This window comes from Malaclemys terrapin, chromosome 2 (assembly GCF_027887155.1).
Source record: "Malaclemys terrapin pileata isolate rMalTer1 chromosome 2, rMalTer1.hap1, whole genome shotgun sequence".
Taxonomy (NCBI): Eukaryota; Metazoa; Chordata; order Testudines; family Emydidae; genus Malaclemys; species Malaclemys terrapin.
Window position 1 is genome coordinate 128982723 of NC_071506.1, and position 23299 is coordinate 129006021.

Genomic DNA, 23299 nt, shown 5'->3' on the forward strand with positions numbered 1-23299 from the left:
TTAAGACGTGGAAAGGGCTTTAACAAGCTCCGAGGCGAGACATGGTATAGTGACTGACGGGACAATGTAATTTGGACAGAGTAAGAACTGGCCCAAACCTGCAACAGAAACTTGAATCAACCCTTTTTGGAGAAAGTTTGTAGTGCTTGGTGCAAAATTATTTTTAATTTTTGCTGCTGCCTCTGCATTTCTAGGACTACAAAGGGGAATCTCCAGAATGCCATGGGATGTCCACCCGGGCTGGGAACAGAAGATCCTAGGGATCCCACCTGAAAGCTTTTTCTTGAGAGATTTGTTATCTGGAGAGGTTCCAAGACAGTTCCTTTATCCAAAGTGAATGCTTTAACATAAGCTCCCTCCAGTGCTAGCTTGGGTAACATTGATCAACTCCAACTTAGATTCATAGACCTTAAGGTCAGAAGGGACCATTGTGATCATCTAGTCTGACCTCCAGCCCATTTCAGGCCACAGAACCTCACCCACCCACTCCTGAAATAGACCCCTAACCTCTGCTGAGTTACAAAGTCCTCGAGTCATGGTTTAAAGACTTTAAGTTACAGAAAATTCACCATTTACGCTAGTTTAAAAAACTTGTTTGCTTCTACCCCAGTTAGTTAAAGAACAGTCTATGGCATCAGCATAGCCCTGCCCTCTACTGGATAGAATCCGAACTGATTAACTGTGTATCTTTTGCCCGATATTGCTAACAACTAATAGAGAGTTTTCTGTAGCTCAGGTGGCTTTTGGAGCAGACGGATCTGAGTTCTAAGCCCCAGGCTGCTGGAAAGTTCCAGACCTCCATGGCATGCAGCATAGTGACAACTGTGAAGTTGCTGGGCAAGCTTTGGATCTGTGACACCATGTCACTCTGCTGAAACTGAAATAGTCCCTGGTTCCTCTTGTCCAGGAAGCACTGGCTGTGCTGCAGCAACACTGTCGTTTATGAGCTCTCGTCCATGCTGCTATCTCAGTTTAATGTGTGTTGGCCATTGCTTTACCAGGGAAACGACCTTCCCGAGCAAAGGGAGGCTGCCCTGCTTCAGTCATTTCAGCCCAGCAGAGCTTGGAGGATTAGAGAAGCTGGCCGTATCAGTGACAAAAATGAATTTCACTTCTGATCAGATGCGAATAAAGGAATGATTCAGCGCCAGCCGCAATAAGAGCCACCCCGCCCGATCAGTGCTTTGTTATACGACACTTGCATTCATGTTGCCGTCATTCCGATTGACGAGCTCAATCACATAATCCTCTCTTGTCAGAGGGTTAGGCTGGGGAACTGGAACAGGCAATGGACTGGTTAGTTTGGAAATGCATGGAAAAAAGGTTTTGAGCATGAACCCTGACTTTAATCCAAGCAGCCGTACTCTCTCTCCTGTGCGGCTGTGTAAATGCAGGGCTGGGAGGGAGCTTCCTGGAAAGGAAAGGACGACTGGTAGCATGGATTTAAACCCAGGTCTCTGCTCTTAATCAAGCCCCCAAGTGACACAAAGCGACTTAACACAACTCTGTGCAGCGCGGTCAGGAAAGGAAGTAGTGCTGGTAACTGATGTAGAGGTGAAGACCACAGCCAAGGGCGCATGCAGTTCTCCCATCGTGGTGAGTTGCTTTTCGATGCTAAGAAAAACCTCCCAGGATGCTGGTTTATTTCTGGAATTCCAAGAAGGGCGAGGGAAGCCTCGCAGAGGTGCTGAAGCCAAGGTCAGAGATCAGCAGCATCTGTGTGCTATATATAGAATATGATAATACAGGATGCACACACAGCTACAGTCCGTTGGCTGGGGAGTTACTGGACGATGTGACCCAGGCAGCGGATAGTTGGATTTCCCTAGTTTTTTCCCTGCAAATAAATCATAGCTCCAGAGTCCTTTAAACTCTGCAATATGATCTGTTCCATAAGGAAGGGAATGAAAGGCCATGTCCCTCTGGAAGCCTCCAGAGCAATAAATCTACCATGTACAAACACATACCAGATTTCCAAACGCATTTATTTTATTGTATTGTTTTAACAGAAAAATCAAACAGCAATAAACTTGGCCCTCATTAGATGCCTCTGTGACGATCCAAAATGCTGCTAATGAATCAGTCTAGGACAGAGGAATGTTGCTGGAAGTAAAATGCCCAGTGAGAATCTGACCCAGTGGAACTGCTGCTTGCCATTGAGTTCTGCACAGAGAAGCCTGGCTGACAAGGCCAGGGGCCTCATTTGCAGTTACTCTGTCCCTGCACTTGGCAGTAAGGTGGCTTTAAATCAACTTTGCACTCTTTGTAGTCCATGGCCTTTCAGGGCCTGCCTGCCACTTGGTGTAAGTGAGAGCAGCCTCAGGGCAGCTCGAACTTACACCCTGCTTCTCATGACCTTGGAAAGCAGGAACGGCCATAATGCAATACATTCTGGTCATGCCCTCTCCTTATCCATGACATGGTACCAACATGTCTTGTACACCGCGGGGCTGGAAACAAGGCTACTGCAGAGCCCTTACACCAGCTGAATGCCAGCCAGGAAGGCCCAAGCACAAGCACTAGTCTCTGGGGAGCCACGTCCACCCACTTAAAGGCCCCTCTGTGCTGCCAGCGTGAGGCACAGAGGCTTTCGCATAATTGCGAACTGGGCCTAAGGAATTCAGAGTTACCCTCTTTCGGCTCCCTTGCTGCTGCCAGGGAAGTGGCAGCTGCAGCAAGAGGAGTAAAAGTTTCAAACCATTCAGTGAAATTCTGCATCACCACTTGCACGGAGGAACACAGGAATGGATGCACCAGGACACATCATTGCTCCTTTGAATCTTGCCTCCATCAGCAGCCAACACCTTCTGCTTCAGTGGAAGGCAAAACTGCCCTACAATGCAGCTGGTTATTCAATGCTCTATGGGGGGCAAAGAGGAGGAGTGGGAATATCTTCCTGTCCCTGCAATAATTAGTTTACTTATGCCCTGAAGCACAGGGTTTGATTACCTCTGTTTCAGCACATACATATAAATGTAGGGGAAGATTCGATCATCCTTGCTCCCCTGCAAGTAGCTCGCCACTGACTGGAGTTTATGGTGGAACTGACCACTGTTTAGCAAGAGCTGGTGTCCGCACTCCGGAGCCCATGTGTGATCAACCTTCCAAGTCCTTCCTGGGGCAGGCTCAGGTGGAGGGGTGTGTGTGTGTGTCCCTCTTTCCACCTCACTCCGCTAGAATCTGAAGCTATGAGACTAAACAGCTGCCCGAGTAAAGTGGTTTGCAAAAGTCTGTCTGAACTCATTAAGCATCAGGCCAACAATACCCAAACTGGCAATCAGGGCAATTTCAAGGTTGTTGGTCATTAATCACTGTGACAATTCTGAAGGGTCCGGTCACTACAAAGAGCTCAGCTGTCTGGGGAAAGTAACTGGAGAGCCCAGGGAAGGGGAATAACATCATGCAAATGGCCTTTGAGAAGGGGATTACTGCGCAGAACACACACTGCTGGACATGCGTGCTGGTGGCCTGAGGCCACCTGGGAGCGGTAGGCTAAATGGGAAGTTGCAGGGATAATGGGTTTTTACTAGAGATGGGATCTCTGCTCTGGTGGAGGTTGGAGCCAGATCCAAATCTCCATCTGTAATAGGCCAAACCACAACCCTGGATCAAAGCAGCCCTGCGAGAGTTTGGGTCAGGATCCACACGGCAATTTGGGCTCATCTCTTACTTGTTCTCCTCACTCTGCTAGGGACTTAGGTAAGGAGGTTTTCACCCCAAGGGCAGCACAAATGCATCTGCTTTGACTTTGGACCTTCTGTGAGCACCTTAAGATGCTCCTGTCATAATAGTTACCAACAATGCGGTAGCAGGGGACAGCCTGTCTCCCTGCAGGGCTATCCCTGCACCCTGGCATAGGGGGCATTCCCATCTTGCACTGCGTGGGGCTGCTCCTGCTCCCAGAAAGCTCCATCCTAGAAACTCAGGTGACAGGAAGCCTCATGGATCAAATGCTCACCAGGCTTGGCCCCACTTCCCCTTTGCAGCGGTGCCCTCAGCCCAATCCTCTTTTGGGGTGGTGTCCTGCTGATGTCCGGGCTGTCTTTGTTCTGTGAGTAAACAAGGCCTTCAGTCTGCAGAGCTGTTGAACTTGCACTGCTCATGGGCACCAAGCCAATTTAAAAATGGTTTCAAACACACACACACCCATCCCCGAATCTTTGATGCTCCTCCCCATCCTGCAGCAAGCAGCAGACACTGCTCCATTTGGTTGGGGAGGCTCAAGGAGAAATACCGATGTGGATGCATCAGCACTGCTCCACTGGGATCTGCAACGGAGTCACAAGAAGGAGAGAGGGAGGGAGGCTTGGTTCCCCCCCACAGCTTTGAAGCTCTGGGCTGAAGATGTCCTGAGGATGACGAATAGGTCCTGGACTCAGATCAGAGGCAAACAAGGACCAGCGTTCTGCATCTATACACGTATCCGAACAGAGGAAACATTTCTGTGGATGTTTCCACTGGGAAGGGGCCGTGGAAGGTCTCTCCTGCAGGCACGGCAGCTCTGAGAGCTCAGGCTGCTTCAGAGCCAGCTTGGCAGGCGATGCAGAGCGCCCATACAGGCAGCCACCTATGCTAGAGATCAGTCCTGCTACCCAAGTCACATCAGCAAAGCCTCTGAAGGGAAGAAGGGGACCAGCCACTCTCCAGTGCCAGCACTGGTAGGAGCAAGCCCCTCAGCTGAGCCATCTGAATGGAATTTAGGGCACTGCAGCATTGCTGACCCCAGACATGCCAAAACTATGCCTCAGGCCTAAAAAGAGTCAGGAGATTAAAAAAACCCTCATGATTTTTAAGTCAAACAAATAGGTTTTGAGCTCTTCCTGTTTGCTTTCTGGATTTTGAGCTTTAAGATTACTCTTGAGTCACATTTTCAAGCTTTACTCGGCAACTCTGAGGGCTAGAAACTTTTTTTGGTAATGAAAGCGGCGATTCCACATAATCTCATGCCGCCAGGGGCTGGAGCACTACGAGACATACCACGTATTGTGAGGCTCACACTGCACTTGCCAGAGCTGGCGGCACTGGTACTGGTTTATGCCATATGCTCTGCTAATGTCCTGATTATGGTGCATGCAGCAGGTTTGCCCCCAGGATTAGCACCCATCTCATTCGGGCATGATCCTGAAAGCTGCTGAGAACCTTCTCGCCCCACCCATGCCGCTGGGAATTGAGGGTGCTCAGCACGCAGACAGGATCTGGCTTTGGTACTTTAATATTTAAAAGCAAAGTACAATTAAATGAGTCGGAGTTAAGAAACAGCAAGAAATAAAGACTCATACGTGCACAGAGACGCACTTCCACTAAAAGAGTCGGAAACAGAAGCAGAAGGGGAGAGAGAAAGGCAGACAGCAAGTCAGATGGATGACAACACAGGCGCACAAGGAGAGAGAGAGAGAGAGAGACAGGCGCAGAGCGCGGCTGCGCTCCTGCGGGCTGAGGACGGGGAGCCGGAACCCTTCTCTCGATGAAGTTATTTTGTTTGGCACTGAAGTAAATAAATAAATAAACCCAGCCCTACCTAAAAGGGGAAGGAAAAAATAAACCCAGCCTGTCTCCCAGATTTATGGAGCTGCAGTGGCAGAGTCAGCCAGAGAGACCTAACCAGCGCCTGAGCCGCCCCGGGTTCTGCCTGAGCCCACAGAGAAATTCTTTACTTATTGAATCACATTTATCATCTCTAAATACATATGCAGGCCCGTGTTTCTGAATCCATAAACATCTTTAACTAACGCGGCTCAGCGAGGCCTCTTTCAGCAGTAATTTATATTTAACTTTTTCCATATGCGGGGCCTGTCGCTTTAGTGTCATTTCCGGGAAAACAAGGGGGGCGTTGTGTGCAGGGAGGGGGGCTGCACCATGTTTTGGCCTGTTGGAAGAGGGCCTGCTGCTGGCATGGAGAGAGAAATCCACCCAGCAGAGCCAGTGCTCATTAATCATTCGAACTACTAAACTGCCAGCTCCTTTCAAGATCTTTCAAGAAGTGTTTTCACCCAAAATAGAGTTGAAAACGCACCGGGCCTTACTTTCAGAGTCTCATCAATCTGGCCATTATGCGGCGTGTCAGGCAGCTCTGACAGACAAGCCCGCTCTGTTCGAGGGGCCCTGACTCCCACAACCTGTCATATCAAGGGCCTGATCACATTTGACAGCTTCATTTGTACCTACAGAATAGATAAAAGGGCTGTTCATTGAAACAAAGGGAGGGTCGGGGAAGGTGGGGGGAATAGGATATACCTCTCGAGCTCAGGGGCAGTGCAGGGAGAGGGGCCTGCGTGGAGAGTGATTGGCAGGGGAGTCCGGCTGAGCAGACCAATGCGAGACATGAGGAATGATCTTCATAAAGGGATAATGGAGCGAGATGGCTTCCTTCTCTGTTCTCTCCAGCAGGGGTGGCTCCCGTTTTAGATACTAATGACAAAAATCAAGGGGCCAGGGAGATAGCAGCTGGCACATCACCTTGCACGGTTGTGCGTGAACAGGAGCTGGCTGGGTCACCATTACAACACGGCCATGCTAGCCCCAGCTGCACAGGGAATCTGGGGAACCTGGTGGTGAGACAACTGACCCCACCATGGGGCCTGATTCTCCTCTCGCTCACGCTGGTTTTGCACCAGTAATAAGTCTCTTAGGGGCTGTTCATATTGGGGGAGCCCCCACCGGGAGGCCCCAGCCACAGTGTTCTAGGCACTGTACACGTGTGTAACAAAGAGATGGCCCCTGAGCTTAGAGACTTGCAGACTCGCTCCACTGACATCAGCGTTCATACTGCCAATTTAAACTGGTGTCAGCAGAGAGTGGGGCTCCCGGCTCCAACGCATTGCTCAGACCAGACCAGTCCTGTGTTTGCTAACCGGGCTAACGCCTTCTATAACAGACTGACATGGGAACAAACATGCAGGGGGGCCAGGTGTTTCCACTCCTACTGTCCAAGCTCCCCTGTAGTTGCTTCTCCATATCCAGCCCTACCCACTCCGAGTGTTTTCATTCGCTGGTTACAGCGTGGCATGACCCTCCATTAATCTGGCTGCATTTTGTTAGCTCATCCCCTGCCTCTTCCTGCTGCCACCATTCACATCTTCACCCAGGTCCATGCCCTGTGCCATTCATCTGACATGTACAATAGTAAACAAAACCTGGCCGATGCAGGGGTGAGCAGGGCAAGGAGGGATACGGAAGGGGAGAGAACGTGAGGGATGAGCTGCTTGGATAGGGAGTGGATGAGCACTTATCAAATCTCCATTAAAACAATTCTTCTTGTTGAAGTATTGCCCAACCCAAGCATTCAAAAATCATTAGTCTGCCCCTTCTCCCCTCCTCCCAATCAGGAGATTTAAAAGAATAATGCAGGTTTTCAAGCTTGTCTCTGCAACCACAGGGGTTAGAGATGTCCTTTACCAAAAAAGGAGCTAAGATTCTTGGGAAATAACATAGCTCTCCAAGCCAGAGCTTTAAGAAAAACACCAAACATCACACAAATTGGCAACATGGTACATCTCCTATTTTAAGTATTACCTTCTGCAAAACTAAAAACATATGTATTACTGCTTTTCCCTTCTACCAACAGAAGATGGGTCAGTACAAGATATCACCTCACCTATCTTCTCTCTCTCATATTACTCCAATAGAGGGTTAGAGAGGGAGGTGAAAATAAGGCTTATAACAGAAATGTGGATGCAGCCTGAATTACTGAGTCACAACTGATTGCCCCCAGAATGAATTTGAAAGGACAGCAGGATCTTTTTCTCTCTCTGTGCCACTAACCTTCAGGCATTATGAACGCAGAAGAAGACTAGTAGCATTCTGATGCTATGGCGTGAGCACACAATACGTTTGTACAGCTGGAAGAAAACATTTCCAATATACAATTCAGTCATCACCTAAAAAAAGGATCTGCAGCCCAAAGGGGGTTGAAGTTCTTTTCAAGTCACTTTCCCAAAGGGCTGCTGTGATAAAAACTTTCCATTCCCACCCCTGTAAGGCCAGGGCTTCACTCTCTAGGGTGGGCCAGAACACTCTTACAGCATTAGATCAGCTTGTGTCTGGGACAAATCAGCAGTTTACTCATGACTCTTTCCACCTGGGGGGGGAGGGGGAAAGGGGAGAAGAGGAAACCTGGTTTCTTTTCTTTTCCAGACCAACAGACGTCACTGAAACTGTGCAGATAATTGGAACGAGAAGCTACAAAGGTAACAATCACTTCAGCAAAAACAATTAGTCACTTTTATGAGCACTAGTAAAGACATGGTTCCCATCAGCATGGCTGGCGCTGCATCCAGCAGTCTGATATTTGTAGGCACGATGGACAGCCTATAGCCCTCTACCTACCACTGACCCATTAATTATTACCCATGCTGGCCTTTCCATTGCATGCATTTCAGCCACTCATAGAACAGGTGCAGTCAGATATCAGGAAAGCCCTGGCAGTAAATAAATAGCTGGATTCGCCCATTCTCCCTCAACAAACTACCAGCTCCTATAAGAAAGTTTGTTCCCTTCTCTTGTCCCCTCCTCCCCCCAAAAAATGAAAACCATAGGCTGTGGGTGCTTTAGGGAAAGAGATAAAGCAAGCAGGAGAAGCAGACTCAGCAGTTGTAGCTCACAAAAGAAGCCAAGAGTTTTGCTCTTAGAAAATAAAAACAAAACAAAAAAACAAGGAAAAGCAAATAAAAGCTATGAAGGCTCCACTTCCTACCTTCCTCCACACTCAGCACTGCCTTCCCAGGTTCCCTCCCCTAGTCCCTCACCAGCAGAACCTACCCAGAAAAGAGCTGCTGGCAGAAAGCAGGCCTTATATCTACCACCGGGATCCCACCAGGCTTTGCTTCTTTAAAGCTACAGCCTTGCATTCTCACTGGGAATCCCTGGCTCTTGAAGGAGCAGGCGTGAAATCTCTGTAGTGAGTGATTCATAGCTGATAAGGCCAACAGGGACCATCTAGCCTGACCCCTGCAGGCAGCATGTGCAGCGGGTGAGTTGCTGGCCTAGGAACCAGGACACCTCGCTTCCATTCCCGACTCTCCTGCTGCCCTGCTCTGTGTCCTCGGGAAAGTCCCTTCCCCTCTTCAGGCCCATTTACCCTCCCTGCCATTGTTCATCACCTCCAATGAGACACCAGGCTCCTTGCAGCAGGGGCTTACTCACTCTGGCCTGACCTCCTGTGGCTCCAGTCTCTGTTGGGGCCGAGGGGCGCTGCGGTAAGATAAATAATAATGATTAGGCGGTGTGTGCTTTGTAGCTTGTCAGCCAGGCTCTTTGTGCCCAGCAGGGGCTCCTGGCATCTCTCCATCCCCCAGGCTGCCTGTGCACCACCTGTCCTGCTATCCCACCAGGAGCTCCCTGTGCCCACACGTGAACTTCATTCCCCAAGCAGGGGCTCTGTGTGCCCCCTCCCATTTCCATCTATGCCACATGGCAGGGACTCTGCAACCCCCATCCGCTCCTCCACCATATGCCAGGGGCTCTGTGTGTCCCCCATATCCCCTTTCCCTCCATACCAGGGTCCCCCATTCTCCCTACCCCCACCAAGGGGTCTGTGTGCCCCCTTTTCCCCCTTCTCCTTTTCTGGGGTTCCTCATTCTCCTCCCCCACTTCCATTATTGTTTATTTTCTTTCTTTCTGGGAGATAAGTCATTCAGGGTGTCAGCATGTTAAACTCTATTGGGAGAATGGGCATTACTGAGATGGGGCTGTTGTTTACTCTTTAGGTGTTAATGGCACCAGCAGCCGGGCCTTTGACCTATACGCAATTATAGACCTGCTTGAAGCTGCTGACTGCTAACCAGATGCCAAGGGCTCTGTGTGTCTTCCATTTCCTCCTTCCAATTCTCCGATTTTCACCAAAATCAAAACCACTGATGCCTCGAACATTCTCTGAAATTTTGGATTCGATTGGGTGCAGCATTCAAACGTTATTGCATTACATCCCAATATCCAAACAGAGACGTGCCATCAAATTGAGTGTAGGACCTTGCTTTGCTTGGCTGATAATGCTCAGTCTGGCTGTCAGCGGGTGCAACGTCAGTAGAGTTCTGTCTTGGGCCCCACCACCAGAGCCTCTAACAGCCTGTGACACAATGGTGTCTTTGAGGTTAGTGCATCTTTGCAGAGGCCAGATCTGCCAGGTTTATGTAGCGTGCAAGCCCTGGTTTAGCTTCTCCGATCCCATGCTCTAAGGTGGTATGAAGTCATGGCGAAGCTTCTCTGGGTAGTTTTCATAATTGCCATGTTAGAAAATATTATGGTCTGTGGAAATCTGTTTGTTATTGTGAATCAAGCTAAAGAACTATACAGTACTTTGTAAACCAAGCTGTCAGCTGAATGTCTCCCCCAGAGATCTCCAGTGAGTATTTAGCTGAGACATTTGTATATATGGAATTACATCTCTTCAGTTATTTGTCATGATAGTAAACAGAGGGAAAACTATTAACCATGCATCACAATAATGAACAATATCACTTACAAACGTTGCCGTGTAAAGCTGAATGAAAGCTAACAAGGCCACATTCTGCAGAGAAACAGGGCAGGTAATGCTATCTCCATGGCCTCTTAGCTTAACCCCGGGGTTCTCAAACTGGGGGGTCGTGACCCCTCAGGGGGTCGCAAGGTTATTACTTGGGGGGTTGTGAGCTGTCAGCCTCCACCCTGCTTCACCGCCAGCATTTATAATGGTGTTAAATATAAAAAAGTTTTTTTAATTTACATGGGGGGGGGGTCTCATTCAGAGGCTTGTTGTGTGAAAGGGGTCACCACTACAAAAGTTTGAGAACCACTGGCTAACACAATGGCATTTTCCAGACTGTCACCAGCTGAATGACTGCATCAAAGGACAGATATCTGTTGTAGGGACTGCCATACCAGGTCAGACCAGTGGCCTGTCTAGTGCAGTCTCCTATCTCCAGGAGGGGACAGTCCCTGATGTTTCAAAGGAAGGTGCAAGTAACCACAGAGAGGACAATTATGGATTAACCTGCGGGCTGTTTCTCAGTAACCCTGAGATTGATTTATATCCTAACAAAAGCATGTTTATAACAATGCTGTTTTTTCCACATGTAATGTGACTGTGTCTGCAACCTCTAAAGGAACAATGGGCCAGACTCCCCATTGGTGTAAATCAGGATCGCTCTACTGAAGTCAGTGGGCTAAATTCCTAGTTGGTGTAAATCTACAAGGCAGTGTGGCCTAGTGGTACAGCGCCGGACAGGGTTATGTTCTCCTCTCTGCTACTGGCCTGATCGGTGACACTGGCCAAATCACTTCATGGCCTCAGTTTCCCTTTCTGTGCACTGTGGATAATGATGCTGACTTCCTTTGTAAAGCACTGTGAGATCACCTGATGCTAAGTGCTATTATTATCATTATCAAGTCAATGGGCCTAATCCCCAGCTGGTGTCAATTGGTGCAATTCGATTGACTTCAGTGCAGCTATGCTGATTTACACATGCTAAGAATCTGTCGAATAAATCTATTTTAATCAAGGAAATGACAGTAGCCATTCCCCAGTAAGCCTTGGTGAAATCTTTCTTACACGCTCCGTGTTTTCCTCGTCTTCATGGCTCCTTCACTGCCGCCTTCTGGACTCTGTCCCTTCTGGTTTTTTTGTTGCTCTTCCCGGGCTTACTCTTTGCAGTTCCTTCTCCATCCACATGCTGGGTCTGCAGCTGGAATGGGCTGCGCCCAAACCCTTGGGCATTGAATAATTCACTGACTGCTTTCCAGTTCTCCTCTGTGCCCGCACTTAGCACATGCAGCTTCACTCAGCCCCAGCCCTGCCTACAGTCTCCCCACGTTTGCTCTGCACGGATCCAGGCCTGCAGGGGTTTGTGCATATTTGAACCCTATTTTACTCCAAATTACAGACTCAAGTAGGACACAGGCATGTGTCCCACCCCACCCCCAGACCTTTGAACCCCTAAACACCTAGGAACATAGCAAATCCTTTACCAGACCAGATGAATGATCCATTTAGTCCAGAATCCTGTCTCTGACAGTGGTTGGTGCTTTGGTTGAAGATGAGCCCAGCTAGCCATATCAGCAATGCAGTGGGCTCGGGTGAGGATTTCCTCTAGTCTCCTGTAGCCCTGAAGCATGAGATGCAATTGCCTTGATCTTAGCACATGTATTATTGGCCACAGAATTATCTAACCTTTTATAACATCCACTGTGGGTGTGGCACTGTCAGGAATACGCTCCCAGCTCAGTCCCCTCTCCCCATGGCACGCACAGCTCCCATTAAGGGTAATGAGAGTTACACCCCCCCTTGATGGAGGAACGGAATTCTCTGTCCTTTAAGCAAGTCCCAATTTACATGGTGGCAGTTACAACCCCCTCTCCCTATTTGTCTGTTGCAGCCAGGGCTCCCTTGAGTGTTGCCACTTTACCCGCTTTGCTCCCTGTAACCAGGGGTCCTGGGAGCCCAACTCCTTCTGGTACCTCCCAGCTTTTCATGAACTGCTCCAGTGCAGCTCGGCAAAGGACACAGGCTCACTACAGCAGCTATGCCGTGCTGACCTTCCGGGTACTTGCACAGAACACTGCCACTTTGCACCACTGCAGACAAGGGGTCTTATTTCCCTCTTGGGCCACCTACAGGACATCCCTCCTGTCTGTGTTATCTCCAGGGTGCTTCGTTTTGTTACATGTGGAGCTTCTTCGCATCAGCTCCAGGCCACCAGGTTGAATATGGGCCTGTGAGTCTAGCAACCAAAAAGTCAGCACAATGGGCAGATGTTTGCTGGCCTATAAAGACACCATGATGCCTAGCACTAGTGTCCTCTCTGCTGGCAGCATCAGTAGAGGGCTGAATGGGGCCTGGAGACTGATCTCCTTCTGCCCCCTAGAAATAGCCCTTCTAGGTCAGCATTGGGGGTACCCTGGCATGGGGCTGGCATTGTCCACTCTGTCCCAATTCTGGGGATAAATGCAGGACTTTTAGTCTCCAGGGCTGCTGCTTCCATCAGGACTAATATGGGGGGGGGGGGGGGGGAGAAAAGCTTCTTTCTGTGGCTAAGAGAACTCCTAGTCTTCCCCTGTTCGCCTCTGCCCAGCATGCTCGTGTGACCTTTGCTTGGCATGTGTATGTCGGACGCTCTTGAGGAGCACATAACTTTGTGCCCCACTCTGTCCTTTGAAATGCTGTGTGCGTTTGTGGGCAGACATCGCTGCCTCACCTGAAAAACACCAGGAATCCATGTGCAGAAGGGAGAAAAAAAAAATACGCCTTCCGCTTTCATTCACATATTTATTAGGTGGGCAGATCATTCTGCGGTCAGCTTGACTTCAGCCTTTACCAATGGGGATATTTATAAGGAGCCCAGCATGCAGGAACTGCTCTGCATGTGCATCCAAGTCACTCCTTTTCCAGCACAAGGTATAATGTTGCCTTTGTTCGCTTCGGGTCGGAGGCAGAGTCAAAGCAAAAGCGCACCATGCCTTTCATTTGATCCTCCTCCCCCCACCCCGGCAACAAAATCTTGCATGTTTTCTGTTTAAATAGCACACAGTTGTGAAGTGTCCTGGCTCTTTCCACACACACGCTGTGGCCTCAGCAACTGCTGCAATAAATCAATAGGAAAATAGAGGCTGCCAGTTAGACTAAACAAGTGCATTTGCAAGGATTGCTAACCCTCATTAATCACTCTGACAGTCCTAAAAACACATTTCCCCTTTAATGACTGTATTTGGATAATCAGTGCTTTTTCCTCCTCAGTCAGAGTTTGAGTAACGGACAGCTGGTGTTATTATAGCCATTCATGGGAGAGAGCTGGGAGCAGGGTCAACTGAGAGTCAACCACTGGAGGTCTCCTGCAATTCAGGGCGAGCTGGAAAATTTGTTGTTATGCAATAATGAGGCGAGCTGCTTGCTGCCAATACAGATCCAAACATGCATTTACCAATGTCCTAACACCCACCTGTGTTATCTGAGCAACATTCTCCCCCCTTTCCCCTCCAACAAAACCCACTGCCATCTGGGGTTGAAAGGCTCATTTTTGGTTCACTGTGTTGCCTTTAGGTGGTTTTTGCTTTCAGAATAAGTTTGAAACCAGGCACATTTTTCTGTGTAAATGATGTCACACATTAATGCACACACATTATGAAAATGGTAATTCAAACCCATGCAACTCTAAATTAAGCCATACGTTATCCGATGCACTCAGCCATATATTTTGCAGAAAGACAGGATGAAATCAAATCAAACTGAAACTGTGGAGTGCAGATTGTTAGAATAATTAATAAAGTGCATCCCAGAGCTCTTATTAGAAGATGAATTCTGCAGTAACCAGGGTGTACATTAGATGGGGAGTTGGCAACACAATCGTTTCCTAGCAGAGAAAGTCACAGCGTGTTGACTGGCATCAGAGGAGACTTTGCAGTGTTTACACAGTCTGGGCCAGTACTGCAGTCTTTAGGAAACAACTGCCATAGGGAATTTTCCTGCATGAAGACCAAGGAATTTAGCAAGTTGCAACCCTGGTGTATGGACGTTTTGGAACTGTGCCCCAGTGGTTGAATTGCATGGGGAGTCCAAACTCGGGAAGGATCTCTTCAAGTCAGCTACATTTTCAAGTGGGGGCTTAATGTCCCCCAAAGGGCAGATCTCCAAGGGAACCAGGAAAAATGGCAACTTCATTGTAGAGGGCTAATACATCTCGCCCCACTCTCTCCGTCCCATTAACCTGGGAAATTATTCCTAAAGGAATGGACTGCTCTGGCAGGGAGCTAAAGTAGCTCTGCTTGTTCTTTCTACAGGACGGATCTTTCAAACCTCCCAGCCGCCAGCCCTGATGCACCCCCATTGATCTCAGTAAGACAACTCACCTGTTTAGAGTTAGTTAGGTGCTGGCTTGCATCCCTTTCTGAATCGGGGCCCCGTTCAGTTCAGCCTTTCCCTTGTCCTGCTGTGAACTCTCCTGCTAGTTGTGCTAGTCGTGGAGATCATTTGGGCTTTGCTCCTTCTAGTTCCTCTCATTGCCCCACTCCCTCCTGCCATGATGAGATGCTGCTGCAAATGGGATGGTGCCTTCACTTGCAGCCTCTGGCGATAATTAAAGCACCTTATTACTGTGGGGAGAGTCAACTGAATAAAACGCCTGTGGTAACAGCTTGTGATGGCTCCAGCCCTGGATTATGAAGCCCCTTTGTGCAAGCCCCCATCCGTGGGGTACCCCAGCGGCTCGACACAGAAAGGGTGTAGCAAGATCATGGGATCTTCAACTTTTGCTGGCTCCTGGCAGAGGAGAATCTGGGGCAGGAGGGAGAGGCACATGGTCAGACACCACTACCGTGTGCCATGCCCGAGATGATGGTGCAAATGCTCAGACAAAGCACTTTGTTCCTCCTTCGCGCCCTTTCCCGCTCAGCCCCCGCTCCTCCCACATCTCGCAGATATTCACAGCTTCCTTAGTATTTAACCATATATCACATGCCATTGCTGGGGCATCAGGGCATGATGATTAGACGGCATTGACAAATCATTAGCAACATGGCTCACCCTGCACAGCCCCAGAAGCTCCTCCCACTGGATCCAGGGAAAACCTCCATAGTCGGACCAAGCTCAGGCGACCGCTCTGCTGAAAAGATGAGCCCTGCATCATGGTCAGCAAACAGAGGCCTTGATCCTGCAAATGCCTTACCCCCAAAGGAGCAGCTCTGGTGTGTAAAGGTCAGCATATGCAGGATCGGGGCTGTAGGCTCTTACACCCACACACACACACAGCTGCACAGATGGGGACGTGCTGCTGCACTACTCTCAAGAAGGCAACTTTGTTTGTCCAGCTGCAGGCCATGCCTAGCACAAAGCACTGGTCTCCTTCCAGCCATCAGCGTAGTCTCTCTCCAGTGCCTTACAGGCACACCATGGAATTTACTAATCTGAAATCAAAACTCGGATAAACCATTCACCCTTCCCCGTAGTTCCCATCCGCTTCCCCGACTGCAGCAAGAGATGACAAAAAACAATCAGGAAAAGTGGCCACGCTGTAAATCTCAGCACCTGGGCCACATCACTGAAAACTGACCCAGGCTGGAATGCCACCCACCCTCATGACGCAACTTCTCTCTGCCCAGCCATCTGGGCAATGACAGTCTCCTCTTTAAGGGTCCCCTTTATTTCCAGTGACTTGTGACCTCCTCTGTGCCATCAGCTGGGGAAGGCAAGGAAGCAGAACCAGCAGGCAGTTTATTCACCTGTAGTCAGGGCTCAAGTTGAGGGAAGGCGGGTGTAAGTGAAAAAGTGAGCAGAAGAAAAGGGAAGAGAAGCCACCCTCCCGTTAAAACTGTTACCATCCTGGCCCTGTGAAAAGCAGCTGCAGCGGGAAATCCTTTGGGGAAAGGACTGTGGTGAATGGGGCAGGCTGGAAAGACCCACTCTGTCCTGCAGCCTGGGTGCGTACACCTAATCCCCATTGATGGTAACAGCATACACATTGCACAGGACTGCAGAACCAAGTGCCGACTTGGGGTCATTGTTCCCTGATCAATTCTACCTGCAGCACTGGTGGTTGGCAAGTTACAGCTTCCTCTCACCTGGGCAGTTCCCCAGCTCCTTAGGCAAAGCCTTAGCAAGACAATGTAGCTCAAAAGATGTGAGGGAACTGGGCCAGTTTTACAGATGGGGAGCCCCTGAGATTGTAGTTACTCAGCTATCTCCTACCCCTGAATTCTCGTAAGTACATTTAAAACTTCCTGCAGTAAGGAAGGGATCTTCTAAGCCCCAAAGGTACCATGATGTCCCTGAACAGCCTTGGGGTGGTGGTGTTCCCCAGAGTGAGGCCATGGGAAACTGCCCGGAGTCTCTTATGGCCAGGGATCTTATGGCCAGGGATCGGGGAGCAGGGGGAACGAAAGCTTGGCCACACCCCAGCGTATCTCAAGTGCTTCTGTGTGCTCTCTCACTCACCTGCTGCCTGCCCACAGCACAATTTGGATGAATAGTGGAATTCAAAAAAAAAAAAGATTGTGTTTGGCGAGCAGCCCGTTTAAGCATGTTCTCTTCAGCTGGAGGAACACCCAGAAATTTAAATACCGGGCACAAGACACATATTACAGAGAGTAATTAACTAAAATTAATTCCATGATTCACCCCTATGCAACAGGATTAAAGCTCTCAGCGGGAGTGCATTGCAGGTGAGAGACACACATTAGGTGCAGCAAGATAGATATTTCTATGGAGATCCCACTACTGCTAAAACCTGAAGAGATCAGCTAAGAAACAGGCCTCTCTCCCTGGAAGGGCAGAACATCCCCCCACCACAGGAAGAGGGGGCAGCGGTAGGTACTGCCTTCCCATCCCAGCCGACTAGCCAGGGCAAGGTGGTTCACCTTGTCCCTTTCCTTCCCAAACAACCCAGGTTTCCATTTCGCAAACTGCTCCGACTTGGCGGCGGCAAGCTCAGTGCACTGTGGAGACAGACGCTGTTGGGTGGCTTGTAATCTTTTCTGCCAAGCGGGATGGGAATGGGAAGGATACGGATTTCAGACTCGTTTATCAAACCTATTCTCATTCACTCTGCCTGCACAGTGAAAAATCGCTCTCTGCAGCACCCACATTTACCTTAGGGGAGACACTGAGCTAGGTATAGGAACAGATATGGGAACCCGTTTAAGTTGCTTTTCCATCCAGATATAAATTCCTTCTCATCCGTCCAGAGATGATCTGGAATTGAATAGCTAGAGAAACTCTGAGGGGCTTTGGATCTTTGTACAGCTGCTCCTGGTTCTTAAAAGCATTCCCACCCCTTCTTTCTATAACCATGCCTGGTATGACATGAGCAAAACCTCCACACAAGCATATATATTAATAATAATGAACCAAGGTACCAGCCATCCCTTTCTGCACGGTTAGCTCCATACTGTCCAGTGGTGACCGTTATAATTGGGCCAGGAATGGTGACAATGGGATCCTTAACACCCTAATGCTCTAGGAATTGTTCTGGAAAAGTTCAATGGCCTGTGTTGGATCACAATGATCCCTTCTGGCCTGGGACTCCATGACTCGATAATTCGATTCAGTTATCTAGTCCCTACCCAATTTAGGACTAAGCACTCTCACCCCTGACCTCCCCCAGCCCAACATCTGCAAAGTGGGGATAATTTTCTAACTCGGAGTGCTGCTGAGATGATCAAAAAAATTTGTAAAATGCTGTATAGGGCCATAGAACTTGTACTCAGGAGCTGCTAGGTACCGCTATAATACCCAGTGCCTGGCGTTACTCAGATGAGCAAACAGGCAGTGCCAGCAGGATTCATCTGCTGCACTTGCTCTTTTCCAGGTGCATCATTGTGGTGCAGGTAGAATAGGTGTAAGTAGGGCAAGAGGTAGAGAAATAAATTCGCTACTGGGCTTCTCTCTGCCACTAGGTGGTGCTGTAAGCCTTCAAGCCTTCACCAACTCTTCCCCCCGCCCCATCCTCAAAAAACCTTTCACCAGCTGCTTCTGCAGCTCTTATTCCTCTTCAGTTACAATCTCTTGCCCTTCATTTTTCGTATTGCCTCTATAAAAACTGCACCCAACACCATTTCATTTGTTACAGGGAACAAAAGCTGCAGCACTCAGGAGTGACATTCACAATAACATTATGGGCTTTCCCCTTCTTCCCCCAAATCATTTGTGGCCACAGTTAGTGGCTCACTTTTCATGGAAAACCTTCCGGCTGCTGCAAAGGAAGTGCCTGGCTAATGGAGGCGATTTGTATAAAGACAAGAGGGTGGGGGAAATGGGCGAGAAAATGCAAGAGAGAACACACCACAGGGTGAATATAACCAAGTATTCATTTATTAACAAAATAAGACTTACCAAGATGGAGCTCTATTCACCCAAAATGATCCGCAGCCTTCCCTGCTGCGTTAGATTGGGGATGGGAGGGGGGCAGGCTCTGCACCCCATTCATGGTTCATTCCTGTAGGTCAAGAAAAGCTGGGGTTTGGGGATGGGGGTTTTTGGTATATAGACTGGGCCTGTAGAAATCAGATCAAGATGGATTTGGCCCTGGGCGCTGGATTAAATGACCCAGTTTGTACCAGGCTGGGCGGCTCTCTCCTAGCTATTTCTGCGGCTGTGAAGGGTCTCTTCTCCCCTGCCCCCATCAGCGAGTCACGGACACCAAATTCATAATCCACATCTTTTAATTTTGATCAGGTGCCCTGTGATGGATCAGCGAGCGAAAGCAAGTCATCTGCAGTGGCACAGCCATTACACCTATCCCAGGACATCAGTGGACTCCTTCAGTATTATCAGGGGAGTCCAGAGACCAGGCTGACTGGTAGACTAGTTCTAGGTCTGTACAGGAGCCCACTGGTGCTGGAAGGCAAAGCAGATTTTCCAACCACGGGAGAGCAGGAGACAGGATACCAGACTAGATGGAGGACCACTGGTCTGAATCAGTATGGCACTTCCTATGTCCTTTTCCAAACTATAGAAAGAAGCAGGGAACATCCACCCACTGTCCCGATCAGTAGGTCTCCGTGGCTTTTGCAGACAGTGCCACATTTTGGGATGAAGAGAGCTCTGGGGTAGCACTGCCATAGACGTTCTCCCAGCTGCCCTTCCTCCCTCCCCACCGCCGTTGCCCCTTCCCCAAAATACATTACAAAAAAAAAAATTACATCTCTGTTAACTGTACAAACAAAGAGAAACGGAATTTCAAAATGATAAAACGAGGGAGGGGAAATGTATTTGTTAAAAGAGGCCATGCAAGGACTTCCTGGGGAGGGGACACAATAAAATAGAATTTCAAAAGAAGAAAGAAAAGGGAAAATAAAGGAAAAAGAAAAGCCCCACACCTGCAAAGGAAAGGATTTTTTTTTTTTTTAGACACAGACTTTTTGCCTACCATTGATTCATTGGTATATTAATGCACTTAATATTCCCAGCTTTAAGCTAACATACAGTAAATAAATACACAGTCCAAGGAAGGGAAGGAGAGCGGGGGAGGGCAAGGAGACGGGGTGCTTTAGTTACTGATATCCAAGCGCGGAAGCTGAAGTTAGTCTTTGGCCATACAGCGCATATGGAGAGTAGTAGGGTCCAGCTGCTGGCAAGGAGGGCACTGGCAGAGCACCGGCTGTGGGCAAGTGGCTCTTGCCATAAGGGTGGTACCTGTTTAGTCCCAAAGTGTGTGGGCTCCTCAAAGACAGGGATCCCGGTAAAGTGTTGGGGCTCCCTGGGGCGGTGGGTGGGAGGTGGAGGTGGCAGGATGCCGCAGAGCCAAGACCAGAGGTAGGGTAGCCAGCCAAAAGTTTCTCCGCCCCGGGCAGAGCTGTGTGGGTCCTTAGGTGGGTGAGCAATTCCTCCGAGGTGGCAAACCTCTTGTCGCAGGGTCCACTGGCAGACACCCAGTTGCATATGTGGGGCAAGGGGTCGTTCTGGAGCATGAAGCCGTAGGTGTAGAGGGGGTGGCTGGGCAGGCTCGGGGTGGCGCTGGAGGATAGGGTGGTGTGGACGGAGTGCAGGGGGTGCGTGGGATACACCAGGGGGTATCCGCTTTTCAGGCTGCCGGGGTCGTGCACGCAGCTGGAGCAGTTGCTGGTGCCCAGGTGCGAGGCGCTGTGGTAGCTCAAGCAATAGGGGTCTCTGCATAATCCCTGCATGAAGGAGGGCGGGGAGGCCCCGGTCAGTGGGCTAGAGCTGGGCGGCTTGCCGGGCAAGCCCAAGGTCCCCGGCAGCTGGCTGCTCACCAGGCCGGCTTTAGTAGGATCCAGGCCGGGCACGAACTGGGACGGGTAGCCGGCGTAAGCCCCAACGATGGACCCGTGGTAGCCGATGCTGGAAGGGGGCAGGGGGAAGACAGAGTGGCCCGGCTTGTAGGGGGACACCGGGGCCACGTGGCCGGCGGGCGCCAGGGCCGGAGGCTCCGATTTGCGCCCCGAGGCGGCCTCGCCATGCGCCCCGGTGTCTGCGCTCCCTGCGCCCCCGCCGGCCCGGCTCAAGCCGCTGCCCCCGGGCCCCGGCGCCGCTTCGGGGCTGGGCTTGGCCGCCGCCTCGGGTTCTTTCTTGTCCTCCTGGCCCTTGCAGTCTCCGTGCTGCGGGGAGCTGCCCCGGGAGCCGCCCGGGGAGGAGGCGGCGGCCGCATGCGGCGGGAAGGGCGGGCAGGTGGCGCTGGGCACCCGGAACCCTGCCTTGTCCGCGCCGGGGCCCGCGCCCGCCGAGCCGCCCTCCTTGCGGGGGTCCCCGCCGCCTTTGGAGTAGGGCTTGAAGCTGGACTTGTCCTCGGCCGGGGAATCGCCGCCGCCGCCGCCTCCCAGCTGCTTGAGGGCGGAGGAGGAGGAGCGGGCACCCGGCTCCTTGTCCGCGCCGGGCAGCCCGTTGGCGGCCACCGCGTTGAGCTTGGAGGAAGGCGGCGGGTCCGGCTTGCCGATCTGGGAGCAGGTCTGTGCCAGGAGCGCCAGCGGGCTCTTCTTAGCGTCCAGCTGCGGGGAGAGAGGTCAGAGCGCGGATGAGCCGGGGTGCAGTGATGCTGCTCCGGTGAGCCGGGGCTCGGACCCTGGGGCTCACTCCGAGCCGCGCGCACAGCCCCCCAAAGCCGGGGGAATCTAGGAGCCCCCGCAGCTCCCAAGCGCAAGGCTGGGGACAGAGAAAGGCTCAGCCCCGGGGCGCTCTCAGACCCCCACAGCCCCAGGGAGACACTGGCGGTAACAGCCCCACTGGCACCCTGCAGATGGGTATAGACTGGGGTGGGAAGCGAAGCCCTTTTCCACACACCCCCCTTCGGGTGGTCTCGGGGTTCTCAGCCCCTGCTGGTCCCCAGCAGGAGGAGCCCCAGCCCCGTCTCTCTCCTTTGGACCCTCGCCAAGGGAAGGCTCGCCCCAGGCTCGCCCTGCTGCTCTACCCCCCGGCAGGGTAAAGAGGGTTTGCTCCTTCCACCCGCCCCGCTCCGGAACTTCGCTTGGAAACCTGGCAGCTAAATCAAAGAGAGGGACCCCGGTGCCGTGTGAGTCGCCCGGACTCCTTAGACTCTCCCAGAGAGGCGCAGGGCGGGGCGACCCACCCCAGCATGCCCCCAGGAGGGCGCAGGAGCCGGGAGCTTCTTAGCGCCGAGAGAGGGAGAGAAAGAAGGGAAGCGAAGGGGCATGGTGCCATCCTCTGCTGCGGGGTGTGCGCGCAAAGGCGCACCGCACTTCGGGGAGGCACTGTGCGCCCTGCCCCAGGGTAGCCCTCCGGGGCACCGGCCAGCTCGCACCGAGGGACCGGAGAAGGGACGAGGAGCGGCTCCGATTAGCAGAGCGGACCGGGGCGATCCTGGGCAAGGTGGATCGGGGACCGGTCCGGGTGCGATCCCTGCCCGGGGCAGGAGGATAAAGGCGCGGCTCCTGGGCAGCGCGCTGCGCCCTCCCGGGTAGGCAGAATGGCTGGGGGCCCCGGCCGGGACTGACCTCGATGGGGCTGACGGGCGTGGAGGAGAGAGGCTGCAGGTATTCCGGGTGCAGGAGGTGGCCGGTGTGGGCGCTGAGCATCTTCAGGACCCTGATGGGGAGCCGGTTCGCCTGGCGCAGGGGGTCCGCTGGGGGCAGGTGAGAGAGCGCCGGACAGGCTGCTGCTGCTGCTGGGGACGGTGCGCTCTCCCCTCCGCTGCTCTGCGATGTCCTTGGGTTAGATCCAGCGGGCGAACCGCTCATTTGGAGGAGGCTGCAGGGGGAGAGAGCCGGGCGGGGTGGGGTAAGGGGGGAGGGGAAAGGGAGGGAGGCGAGCTCCGGGGGCTGCGGGGCGAGCTCCGCAGCGCTGCCGAGCTGAGCAGGGCGGTGGCGGCAGTAGCAGCACCGGCCCCGGTAAGACAAAAACCTTCCCCTTCCCCTATCAACACGTCAAATAGCCCAGATCAGCAGCCACACTTCAAAGGGACCAACCCTCCCCACCAATCCGGGACCTGCCAGGGACCCCGGGGCGGGATCAGACGCCGTGGGGGGAGCTTAGCTTGGTAGGAGGGGAGATGCTTAAAGGGCCCTGGGCGGCCCTCCTCTCCCTGGCTCTAACAATGCCAGATCCCAGGCTGAACCAGACCTATTTCCACCCATAGAAGGGACGAGACACGCCCCCCTTTAAAAGCACATCCCATCCCAGCCAAGCAAGATCATGACAGCGCTAAAAGGAAAAGTGGAGGGGGGGGGCACTGCTTTTTGGCTTAGAGAGGCCCCGGTCCCATGCCTGAGACAGGTGGTGAAATAAAATCCACCGAAAAGGTATAGAGCAGGTGACTGCAACAGGGCATACCCCAGACAATGTCTAGTTTTAAGAGTGTGCGCCCTGAGTTAGTAACCAGAGCAGTGACAGTCACCTCGATGGGCTGCTAGGCTGTTCTCTGGAATGTTG

General features: G+C 51.5%; 1 protein-coding gene and 1 long non-coding RNA gene across 2 annotated transcripts in view; one reads left to right on the forward strand and one right to left on the reverse strand.

Moving 5' to 3' along the window:
- Window positions 1-18747: 18747 nt before the first annotated feature.
- ZNF703 (zinc finger protein 703) lies at window positions 18748-22765 on the reverse strand. The gene is made up of 2 exons (XM_054019627.1): window positions 22366-22765; window positions 18748-21402 (listed from the first exon to the last, which is right to left on the reverse strand). The coding sequence occupies exons 1-2, from the start codon at window positions 22606-22608 to the stop codon at window positions 19951-19953; spliced, it is 1695 nt and encodes a 564-aa protein (XP_053875602.1). The 5' UTR covers window positions 22609-22765; the 3' UTR covers window positions 18748-19950.
- The window catches only part of LOC128832339 (uncharacterized), a 43284-nt gene continuing 42405 nt past the window's right edge, over window positions 22421-23299 (forward strand). Inside the window, exon 1 of the long non-coding RNA XR_008443967.1 lies at window positions 22421-22503. This is a non-coding gene — a long non-coding RNA (uncharacterized LOC128832339). The remainder of the gene's footprint in view (window positions 22504-23299) is intronic.